At 43.4% G+C, this 12,500-nt stretch overlaps 1 protein-coding gene across 1 annotated transcript in view; it reads left to right on the forward strand.

The window, feature by feature from the left end:
- Positions 1-12,500, forward strand: part of LOC311235737 (cell surface hyaluronidase-like) — a gene marked incomplete at its 3' end in the record, with an annotated part of 70,593 nt that overhangs the window by 38,043 nt on the left and 20,050 nt on the right. The window contains exon 4 of the mRNA XM_084323203.1: positions 793-1,360. Coding sequence (XP_084179329.1) covers positions 793-1,360 — 568 coding nt within the window. The remainder of the gene's footprint in view (positions 1-792; positions 1,361-12,500) is intronic.

Genomic DNA, 12,500 nt, shown 5'->3' on the forward strand with positions numbered 1-12,500 from the left:
CTGTTTCATCCAGTCAGGGGGTAGAGCCTTCATGTACTCTTTCATCCAGTCAGGAGGTAGAGCCTTCATGTACTGTTTCATCCAGTCAGGGGGTACAGTAGAGCCTTCATGTACTGTTTCATCCAGTCAGGGGGTAGAGCCTTCATGTACTGTTTCATCCAGTCAGGAGGTAGAGCCTTCATGTACTGTTTCATCCAGTCAGGGGGTAGAGCCTTCATGTACTGTTTCATCCAGTCAGGAGGTAGAGCCTTCATGTACTGTTTCATCCAGTCAGGGGGTACAGTAGAGCCTTCATGTACTGTTTCATCCAGTCAGGAGGTAGAGCCTTCATGTACTGTTTCATCCAGTCAGGAGGTAGAGCCTTCATGTACTGTTTCATCCAGTCAGGAGGTAGAGCCTTCATGTACTGTTTCATCCAGTCAGGGGGTAGAGCCTTCATGTACTCTTTCATCCAGTCAGGGGGTACAGTAGAGCCTTCATGTACTGTTTCATCCAGTCAGGGGGTACAGTAGAGCCTTCATGTACTGTTTCATCCAGTCAGGAGGTAGAGCCTTCATGTGTACTATTTAAAATGACACTTTTAGTTGGTATTACCTCCTTAAAATTAAATAATTCCATGCAGGTGCTGTAGTCTGGACGTTGCATTCATCTGAATGCCATTCTAGTTAATTTATCATTTATAATAATACAATAAAACACAAATCTCTCTGTCATTAGTGAGCCAGTACTAAAGATAGACGGATGTACTGTTTCCTTCAGGAGGTCTATAATCCCCCCTCCCTCTCTCCTCAGCGGTGGTGGTGTTCGCCGACAGTCCCCGCGGCTCCCAGGTCATCACGCTGAGGACGCGTCACATCCTGATCCAGGACGGAGGCTCCCTGCACATCGGGGCCCCCAAATGCCGCTACCGCTCCCGGGCCACCATCACTCTGGTGGGCCGGTCCGATGACTGGGCGGTGCCCGGTGTCCCGGGCATGGGACGCAAGTTCATCGGGGTGCTGGGCGGCGGGACGCTGGAGCTCCACGGCACGGAGCGGGTGTCCTGGTCCCTGCTGACCCGCGGCGTCCCCACCTCTGGCCTGGCTGCCGGCGGCTACGCCTTCCAGAAGAACTTCAGCCGCGGCATTAACCTGCGCGTGGTGGACCAGGACACGGGCGCGCGGCTGGTCAGCGAGCGCTACGACACGCACGACTCCCGCAACGACAGCCGGCGGCTCAGCGAGCTGCTGAGGTCGCTGCCCGCCGGGCGCATCGTGGCGCTGGCCGTGGGCGACTCGGCCATCAAGAGCCTCCTGGAGGAGACCAAGAACACCATCAGGGAGAAGCTGGGCAGCAGCTACGTCCACGACCTCAAGTTCAGGTAAACCTGCATGTTGACCGCTACATGTTGTATATATATATATATATATATATATATATATATACAACTAGATAAGACTCGTGCAGTAGCACCTGCATAGCACCTGAGTTTATATATATACAACTCATTGTTAACTGTACTAATGTTTTTACATAGGGCAGTGGGGAAACAAAATGTTAATGTTAAAATGTATTGAAAATGAGGACACACAGTGTACCAAGCATCTAGAAGTGACTGACTCCTGACGGAGTGGTTCAAGTACTGCTACTGTCTGCACTCAAGTCTGTAGCACTCAAGTCTGTAGCACTCAAGTCTGTAGCACTCAAGTCTGTAGCACTCAAGTCTCAGCACTCAAGTCTGTAGCACTCAAGTCTGTAGCACTCAAGTCTGTAGCACTCAAGTCTCAGCACTCAAGTCTGTAGCACTCAAGTCTAAGTACTGCTACTGTATGCACTCAAGTCTGTAGCACTCAAGTCTAAGTACTGCTACTGTATGCACTCAAGTCTGTAGCACTCAAGTCTCAGCACTCAAGTCTGTAGCACTCAAGTCTAAGTACTGCTACTGTATGCACTCAAGTCTGTAGCACTCAAGTCTCAGCACTCAAGTCTGTAGCACTCAAGTCTCAGCACTCAAGTCTGTAGCACTCAAGTCTCAGCACTCAAGTCTGTAGCACTCAAGTCTGTAGCACTCAAGTCTGTAGCACTCAAGTCTCAGCACTCAAGTCTGTAGCACTCAAGTCTGTAGCACTCAAGTCTGTAGCACTCAAGTCTGTAGCACTCAAGTCTGTAGCACTCAAGTCTCAGCACTCAAGTCTGTAGCACTCAAGTCTCAGCACTGTTTGACGAACAATCTTACTGACCCTTGGCTGCCAGAGTTGTACCCTTCCTGCTGACTTGTTGTACAGAACTTTACAGAAATTACTAAAAGTAAATGTAAAATGTCATAAGTGCAAACCTAACTGTTCTTACACAAAGTGCGTTACCCATGAACTGCCACAAGGGGCGTAGTGGCTGACCGTGAGTAAGCGACTGGATGAATGAGTGCGAGCATTTCACTCGAATTTGCCCCTAAAAATAGATTTGTGCGAACCGGAAAAATCATTTAAGAGCACAGTGTGCGAGTAATGGTTTTGGGTAGTGGGTGTGTCAAAGCGCAATTGTCATTTCATAATATACACAGAGCAGTGCGGACCTTCAATTTTAGAAGCTATGACATCTAGCTATTCAGCCCTGCGTTTGACAGCTCTGTGATCTCACGAGTCACGCTGTTTTTATGTGTAAGGAAAACTCTGCAAGCAATGGTCTAAAATGTGTTTTAAAAAATCTCTCTCTCTCTCTCTCTCTCTCTCTCTCTCTCTCTCTCTCTCTCTCTCTGTGTAAGGAAAACTCTGCAAGCTTTTCATCTCCTGATCCTATTTAAGATAAGATAAGATAAGATATTCCTTTATTGATCCCCTTGGGGAAATTCAGGCATCATAGCAGCATGGGGGGGAGGGGTACAGGTAGTAAAACAACACAGTATACAGGTAGTAAAAGACAACACAGGCAGTGTAAACAAATTGATCAATATGGTTTACATTTAATTCAAAAGGAAGATATTGATGGACATTAGCTATAGTATATAGCTCAGCAGCTGTAACAGAATGAACAGATGTTTGTCCCTTAGTATGCACACACACGCACAGTATAATATGCATGTAATAAATAGTTTGTTAAGTTAATAAACTCTGTTACTTGAAATGTTTTCACTGTGCTCCTAAATTTCTTTGTGTGCTCCTAAATTTTTTCAACAAAGTGACCTCTGAAGCGTTATTTCATCCAAGCACCTCGGTAGAGCTGCAACGTGCGGCATTTACAGTAGATTCACTTAAAAAAATAATCTTAAATTGTATTTACACTGTAAAGTATTTTTTGTTTTCTGTTTCTGTGCTTGCATGTAATTTTAGCCATAATTGTTAGTTTCATTATGCATTGTGTGTTGAGTACTGACTTTTAATAATTTTGTTTTGCAATAATAATTGTTTTTGTATGTTTTTGTTTTTTGTTTTTGTGTGGACCCCAGGAAGATGAGTTGGTTGCTATGGCACCAGCTAATGGGGATCCGTAATAAAATCAAATACAATCTAAATCATATGTCAATATTATATAAAACATGAACTATAAACTGAGACCGAAATCATGATAAAAATATTTGGGACGTTGGGAATCCGTCCCCTGTGGCTCGCCAAGGGTTTGTGCAGCAGACTGTAACCATGCATGTCCCCGGTTGGGTTTGTGCAGCAGACTGTAACCATGCATGTCCCCGGTCTCCAGGACAACTGTTGGCAAGTGTCTTCTGACGGGCGGCCGGATCTAAGAGCTTATAGTTTCTGTGATGAAATTATAGAATTGAGCATTGAAAAAAAAAGTTAATAATAACACAGATTATATAGGGCCCTGAAATTGCCAGTGAATGTTATGTTGTACGCTGGCCGCTTTGACCTTCATGATTGATTGTCCTTAACTCATTAATGGCCAGACCCGAGATATCTCGGGTTTTGATCCTTTGATCGTTTTCCTCTGATCCCCGTTCTAAATCATCATCCGGATCATTCTAGCTGTCCCTGGCTCGTTTGTATATGTTTGAATTGCAATGCCGATCGACTATAACCAGGTGGCGGTATCGTCCGTGTCTGAACTGCAATGGCTTGGGGTTGATACACAGCCTCACTTTTTCTTTTCCTTGGTAGTGGCCCCTCCTCCTGCTGGAACAGAAATTCACATTGATCGCCTCGAAATTCCGTTGCCTAAGCGTATTTGACCATCGAAACGTGTATAGACATATACACTGGTAATTGCGATGGCGATGCGATCACTTGGAATTATTCTTCTTGGAATACCTTCTGGCTAAGGTACTGTAAGGTACATTCTATGTCTATTTTACCGAATCTGAAACGTGTTTTTCTAACGATCACAGTTCTGTGTTTCACCGGACGAAAAACATGCTCGGCAAACATGATCACAGTTTTAAGTTAAAGGGGAACTATCTTACTATTTCTTTCACTATTTGGGCAATTTTACACAATTCCTGTGAGTCTATGGAACACATCTGTACGTTCTTTTTCAAAAAAATTAGTTGTTTTGTATTTCTAATCAAGTACTCTAATCAAGTACTCTCAGAATGCTAAATGACAATAACACTATGTAACTAACAACCATCAAATGCACTCACAGCACACACATCCACACGCACACACTCACTTTAAACAAACAACTCACTGCAGCACCCACTTTACCCACTTTAGAACACCTAAACACACTTTATATTTATTGGCAAAGAATTTGCACTACAACCCATACCTCATTACACCTTACTGTAAATTGTACCTAAATTGTACCTCATCCCATTTCTGCATTGTACTGTATAGTATATAGTATATTGTATTGTAACTCAGTTACTTTTCTACTCTGCATTGTACATTGTATATACCGGTATGTATATATTGAACACTTTTGTCTACGTACTTTACTTCTATTTTATACTTACTATACTTTTTATACTTATCTATTTTTATCTAGCACAATCTCTGGAGCAAAACAGAAAGAAGCATTTTATATAAAAGTATTCTGTACTATTTATTTTTATTTATCCTTTATTTATCCAGGAATGTCCCATTGAGATACAAGATCTCTTCTTCCAGAGAGTCCTGACCAACACAGCACACAACAAGTTTCAACATAAAACAGGGCATTAAACAAAAAACATACAATTCAAATATAAATACAGAGGGTCATTTGTGCAGTGGCAAGGAGCATAATCACATCAACAATAGCATCAGGTAAAACAGTTACATGTTTCATAAAGGGCTAATCGTAGCATACCTTTAAAAGCATTCACAGTAGGAAGTGCCTCTAGACAAAGTTTTACTTGCAGCGTATTCCATAAAAAGGGAGCATAGTGGGAGAATGCAGCTTTACCAAGCTCTGACTGCACCAAAGGAACATTTAACAGCATCCCATTTGCTGCTCGTCTGGTATTAAAAAAGCAAGTATAAAAGGACAGAAGTCTGGAGATATATAAGGGCAGCTTACCTAGCAATGACTTAAGGATACAAATCAACATGTGTGTACTAGGGGGCGGTCAGGTGGCGTAACGGAGATTGCGTTTGTCACCAACCCCGGAAATGCTGGATTCGACTGTTCGAATCCAGCTCACAGCTCCGGGGTTGTCACCAGCTTGGCTGGCCGTTCACACTAATACAATTGGCAGTATTAGAGGGTGGGAGAAGCTGGCGGGGTGGGTCCGGGTCGTTGTAAACAGCGACTCCTACAGTTCGGTCGGGCGCCTGCTAAGCGCGGATAGGACCTGAGTGGGATAGTGTGATCCTTCCACACGCTACGCCCTCTCAGTGAGAGTCCGCGCTGCCAGGTGAAAAGAAGCGGTTGATTGGCTAGACGTGTGTCGGAGGAAGCACGTGATAGCCTCCACTCTCCCAGACCGACTGTGGGGGGTAAGTGCGCAGCGACCAGGAAGGGGATTGGGAATTGGCATAACGACTAACATTGGGATGGGAGAAAATCGGAGGAAAAAGGAGGGGAAAAAAAATTAAATATAAAATAAAAGTATTCTGTACTTCTGTATGACAACTAATAAAGAAACTTGAGAAACTAGAGCAGCATTTTCTGCAGTTCCAGATTCCAAGCTGTTTTTGGCTGCACCCACAGTCTGCACTGGCAGATAACTTCAGGGGATCAACCAGAACGGTTTGGGCTTATTGCATATAACACGCTTTATCTCGCGATCTATGAAAAAATACTGGATTTTCTTGGAAATGTGCGATGTTTAGCGTGTAATAAACTACAAACTACAGCGTTAGGGGAGGAAACTAACTTTTTGGCTTACCAGCCAACTGGCGAGTAGAGGATTTTTTTTACCAGCCAAACTGATTTCTTTACCAGCCAAAAATAAAATCGCTAATTGTGATAATTACTTCTTTGTATGTCTTCGTCTAAATTGATTTTCAATCATAGTAATAATCACACCGTGTCTCTACTCGTTAAAATATTTATTAGCATAAAACATGAATAAGTGTCTCTACTCTCCACAATATTAGCATAGAACATGTATTAATCACACTGTCTCTACTCTTCAAAATATTAGGATATCACATATTAACATGAAAGAGGGAACTATTCTGGACTGGGTTGGGCTGAACTGGGCAGTGAAAGATGCTGGGTTGGGCTGGTCTAGGTTATACTGGGTTGGGCTGGTTTAGGTTGGACTGAGTTGGGCAGTGAAAGAACCAAGCATTTCACTGTAATGTAATAGCTAAATAAAACAACTTGAACTTGACTTGTTACATTTGCACTCTGGTTGTATGCCAAATGTATTTTGGTTGTACTGTACTTGTGCTGTAAGATGACAATACATTGGAACCGAATCGACAACGCTAGGGGTTCAGCAGGTGTATTCTGAATGCCAAGTATGACAACATCACCGTTGTGAAGGGCATATGGGCGAGTGGTGATATGGGGGGAAACCCGGTAATAATAAAATGTCACTCGGCTGCATTTAAGCAAAGCCGCTCAGTATAGTCCACTATGTTGAACGCGCGTTATGGTAGCTTGTTACATGCTAGGTAGCTAGCCGGCTAATGCTGGTTGACTTGTCATTCTCATCCGACTCGAAGGAGACGTGTCGAGTGCTGTTGTTCGCCCCCATGTCAGACCGCACTGATATCCGAAAGCGACGACTCTACATGCAATTATTTTCATCCACTGATGTGTTTTTGTCAAAGTTTGTCTACGTTGTCAAGCCGGTGGCAGGAGTCTGTAGGTCCGCGCGCAGTGATCTGTCCACTTCCCCTAGATGGGCGGCATCTTCTAGAAAATGAGTGTTCATTGGAGGAGCTTAGAGCGCATCTGTACAACGATGATGTTCATTGGTTATGGTTGGATTATTATGAGGCGCAAATGGGAGGAATCAAGGGGGGAGTCAGAGTAAGGCTTGTGCCAGTGAGCGAATCAGCAGATTGCAGAATGATTTTTTTGTTTTGTTTTGTAATTACTAGTACTCGCCAGACTGGCGAGTGCTCTTCATGAATTACTCGCCAAACGTAAAAAATACTCGCAATTGGCCAGTAAAGTGGCCTAATTTCCTCCCCTGTACAGCGTGTAGAAACAAACGATTTTCCCATGTTGCACTACAAGTAATGTCTGTTAAAATGAGCCACACCATGTCTCCACAGCTATAAAACAGACCACACACACAGCTTCGCAAACATAGTGAAACGACCGCGGAAATGACTATCAAGCTGGCAATCGAGATGCTTGGCAGTCAAAGAGTTAAGAATTGTGCAATCGTAGTGCTATTCATTATGTCTAAAGCATAAGAGAGTGTAGGTGAAACCGTGTTTCGTTTCGGCAGTTTAATTTCATCGAAATAGCTCGTCACAAAACATTTTGAAATTGAATGTGTGGTTGTGGGGGGAGGGAGAGAGGGAGAGAGTGAGATGTCGCATACATACACGAGACATGTAGTGAAATGATTGTGCAAAAAATACAAATAATAAAATAGAATAGATAATAAAATAGACATGATAAAAAGTACTAAGATAAAATACAATACTATGCTATGCTAAGGTAATGAGTCCTATATACAATACTATACAATATACAGTTATGTTTTTGTTTTTTAAAGTGAATTTTTTTATGTTTACAGTGACCAGTAGTGTGTTTGTGTGTGAGAGAGTGCAAGTGAGGATGTGTGTGTGTGTTCATGTGTGCTTGTGTGTGGAGATATCCGTGTTTCAGTCAGTGTTCTGATGGCCTGGGGGAAGAAGCTGAGTCGGGTCTCTCTGTTCTTGCTGCATGTAGTATGTGGAGGCGCTTGCCTGACCGCAGCAGCTTGAACAGGCTATTGTTGGGGTGGTGAGGGTCCTTTATTATTCTGCAGGCTCTGGAGAGAGAGAGAGGGAGAGATCTGTGTATTATGGCAAAGCTGATGGGGGGAGGAGGGTAGCAAGCGAGACAGAAGAAGACAGAGGGACAGAGTAGCTGCAGCATAGTCAGGCTCAGCGGTGCACTGGGCTTGTAATACACTGGGGGAAACCCTGACATCTTGTGTGTGTTGGCGTGTGCGTCTGGTTCAATTGTAGTGATGGACTGTGTAGTTATATTGCTTTCGAGGAATTTGAGTTCTGCGTTCTTCATTAAGTTTTTGTGTGTATTGTCCTCCTGCCTCTGGGAGATATTGTGTTTATTATCCGATTCTCCTGGGGGGTTATAAAGACAGGATAATATTTAGTTTATTATCCCATTCTCCTGGGGGTTATAAAGACAGGATATATTGGGTTTGTTATCTGATTCTCCTGGGGGCTATAAAGACGGGAGATCATGGTGTTTATTATCTCATCATCCAGAGGGTTATGAAGACGAGAGATATTGGGTTCATAATCCCCTTCCCCTGGGGGTTATAAAGACAGGCATTCATCCCTCCCTCATCTTTGATGTCTCGGTAGCAAGACTGTCTGACAGAGAGACGCACCCTGTTGCTCAGAGCCTCCCGCAGCCTGTTCCAACAGCATCCTCCCTGGAAAGAAAGGAAATAAACGTCCTTTTGTGATCATCTTCTCCTTTTTTTTTTTTATCCTGCATATCCTCCTCCGCTGGTTTACGTGAGTTACTCACAGGGTTCGCACAAGGTCCTTGAAGTGCTTAAAGTGCTAGATTTTTTACCCAAAAAAAAGCAGAGGCCTGGAATTCCTTGAAAACAGCACATTTTTGAACAAGGTGCTTAAAAAGTCATTGGAATTCAAATCAACCATTCGCATTGAAAGTTTTGTTCATCCATGATAAAATAGTTCTGAATCAAGAAATCGTTTTTTTTTAATCTAAAGTGTAACTAATTCGGAAAGCCATAAATATTGGATCCGATTTTTTTCCAATAAAAAATAAACCGCATTTAAAAGTGAATTGGATCCTTTTAAATGCCATTTTTAAAATGAAAAATAGTGCTTGGAAAAGTACTTTAAAGTCCTTGAATTTCATTTAGCAATATCTCAGTGGGAACCCTGTGGGGGGGGGGGGGGGTTCTGACCATGGAGTTTACAGGAATTGTGTGAAAAGTGACGACTCGGGAGGTTTTCTGTCCCTCATGCAGACAGACTTCCCTCACGGGACGGCGACCAAGCGCGAACGTGTGAGAGTTCTGAGAAGAGTAGAACCACGTTTGTTTGCACAAGATCCACGCGGATGGAAGATTTGTTTTTGCTAATAAGGTTTGGGAGTGGAAAGAATCCTAGGTCTACTGCAGGGGTCAGCAACCTTTACTATCAAAAGAGCCACTTTTCCCCCCTCCCACAAAATAAAATGCTCAGGGAGCCGCACAACCTATTTACCCTTAAAATGAAGATAACACAGTGTATAACGTTTTATATATCCCCAAGCATACCCCACATTTAGCATAAAACGCCTGACAATTGCATACCCAAAGTAATTTGCGATTTATTATACTTTATACTTATAGCACACAGTTTGTTGCATTAATGGAATTATAAAGCAACAAATATATTTTTTTATAAAACCCTGAACTATTCAGGTATATTTGAGTGTTTCCCTTATTTGTGGAACAGTTATAAAATAAAAAGTAGTCCACTTTGAAAAAAGACTACCATGTGTAGACCTACTTTGAAATAAAACACAGAAAAGGAGAAAAACACTGGCATCTGTAGACCTACTTTGAAATAAAACCCTGAACTATGCAGCTCTATTTGAGGCCTTCCCTTATTTGTGGAAAATCTATAAAATAAAAAGTACATTTTTCGTTGTTCGCAAATTTCGCACCACATATCAGGCATACAGGTAAGCCTGCATCGTTAGTCGTGAAAGCAAATGAATCTGTCCACGCTGAATTAAACCCTCTATTTTCCTCAGACTTTCCTTTTTCTGGATTTATCCATGGTTAGCTTACTGGGGGGTCGGAAACTCAAGATTAGCCACTTGCAGACGGCAGGGAGAGGCGCGGGGTGTGACGTACTGTATATTTTAGTTGATGAAATATTTTTTCATTTCAGTGTCGCAGTATGACATCGATATCCATCCATCGATTGGCTAAAGAGCCGCAGGTTGCCGACCCCTGGTCTACTGTATCACACAACCACACGGACAAACACTAGGGCTGAGCCCAACCCTAACCCTAACCCTAACCCCAACCACACGGACACACACTAGGGCTGAGCCCAACCCTAACCCTAACCCAAACCCTAACCCTAACCCTACCACACGGACACACACTAGGGCTGACCCTAACCCTAACCCTAACCCTACCACACGGACACACACTAGGGCTGACCCTAACCCTAACCCTAACCCTACCACACGGACACACACTAGGGCTGACCCTAACCCTAACCCTACCACACGGACACACACTAGGGCTGACACACCCTAACCCTAACCCTACCACACGGACACACACTAGGGCTGACCCTAACCTAACCCTAACCCAACCACACGGACACACACTAGGGCTGAGCCCTACCACACGGACACACACTAGGGCTGACCCTAACCTAACCCTAACCCAACCACACGGACACACACTAGGGCTGACACACCCTAACCCTAACCCTACCACACGGACACACACTAGGGCTGACACACCCTAACCCTAACCCTACCACACGGACACACACTAGGGCTGACCCTAACCCTAACCCTAACCCTACCACACGGACACACACTAGGGCTGACACACCCTAACCCTAACCCTACCACACGGACACACACTAGGGCTGACCCTAACCTAACCCTAACCCAACCACACGGACACACACTAGGGCTGAGCCCAACCACACGGACACACACTAGGGCTGAGCCCAACCACACGGACACACACTAGGGCTGAGCCCAAATGTTTGAATGTTCGAACCTTCGTTCGTTAAGGCCTCTACATGCTACAGCAACTTCAAAGCAACTGCACCACAACATCGACAAAGCAACGGTGTTGCAGACACTCTGCCTTTATGCTTCTGCAACATCGACGCGCAAAGTTAGTTTAACTAAAGTTAGTTTAGGTTCGTGTTAACGTTAGATAATGTACAAAATAAACGTATTTCCGGTGCTTTTTAGGGATGGGTACCGAATTCGGTACTTTTGAGGTACCGAACCGAAACACGTCGGTACTACCGAGTATCGAATCAAGTGAGAAACAAAAAAAAAATAAAAAAAATATGTTTTTTTTTTTTTTAACTTTTTTCTTTTCATGTCAACGTTCACACGCACAATATATGCTTACCTAGGATTTGACTTGATTCAACAACAAAGCAGTCGGAGCAATGACAAGCCGAAAACTGTCTAAATTGTAGTTATTTGAAGTTTGGATTTTTTTTTTACGACTGAGGTAGGTAAATTAAATTTCTTGAGACTAAAGTACCGAAAAAAGGTACTGTTGGGTACCGGTATCGATTCACAGGTACCGGTACCGGTATCGGTTCAAATGTGAAAGGTACCCATCCCTAGTGCTTTTAGACGTTGCTCTTTTATTTTGAAATCCCCCGACCGGAAGTGTTATAGTGTCTGTTGCTAGCAGCTTAACTTCTGTCGCCCGTTTCTGTGCTTTTCGAGCTAACGTTACCGTAACGTCATTAGTTTCCAATGGAGAGGAGAGAAAGACCTCGGCTGACATGCAGCTCAAACTACCTGTTGGAATAAATTAATTGATTGATGTTTAACTTGTCCCTGTGTGTGTCCAGTCATTTCGACTAGCAAACGTTGTATTTAACGTTACCTCAGGATACCATTGTATTTAGTTGGTTAGCTATGTAGCTAATGTGGATAGCATTTTGTATAGCATCAATGCTAGCTGGCTGGCTACAGCTTTATTTACTAAATTATGGAGGCTTTTTAATCGTCAAGGTAAGAGAGGATTTGTCATGATCAACTGAAGGCGTATGCTATGGAACAATATGTGCTTGGGTTTTCAGAAAAAGGCCAGCTATGACGCTAATTATTTAGCTAATATTGATAGCTTAGCTTGCTGGCTACAACAATGGTGGATGGTATTCCTGGCTGCGGGACCAATATTATTCTATGACAGCCCCGCCCCCATTCGCTAACTAACCAATCACTGCTACGCAATATCAACGCAACAGCTGTTTAGG

The sequence above is a fragment of the Notolepis coatsorum genome, assembly GCF_963971535.1.
Source record: "Notolepis coatsorum genome assembly, chromosome: 10".
Taxonomy (NCBI): domain Eukaryota; kingdom Metazoa; phylum Chordata; class Actinopteri; order Aulopiformes; family Paralepididae; genus Notolepis; species Notolepis coatsorum.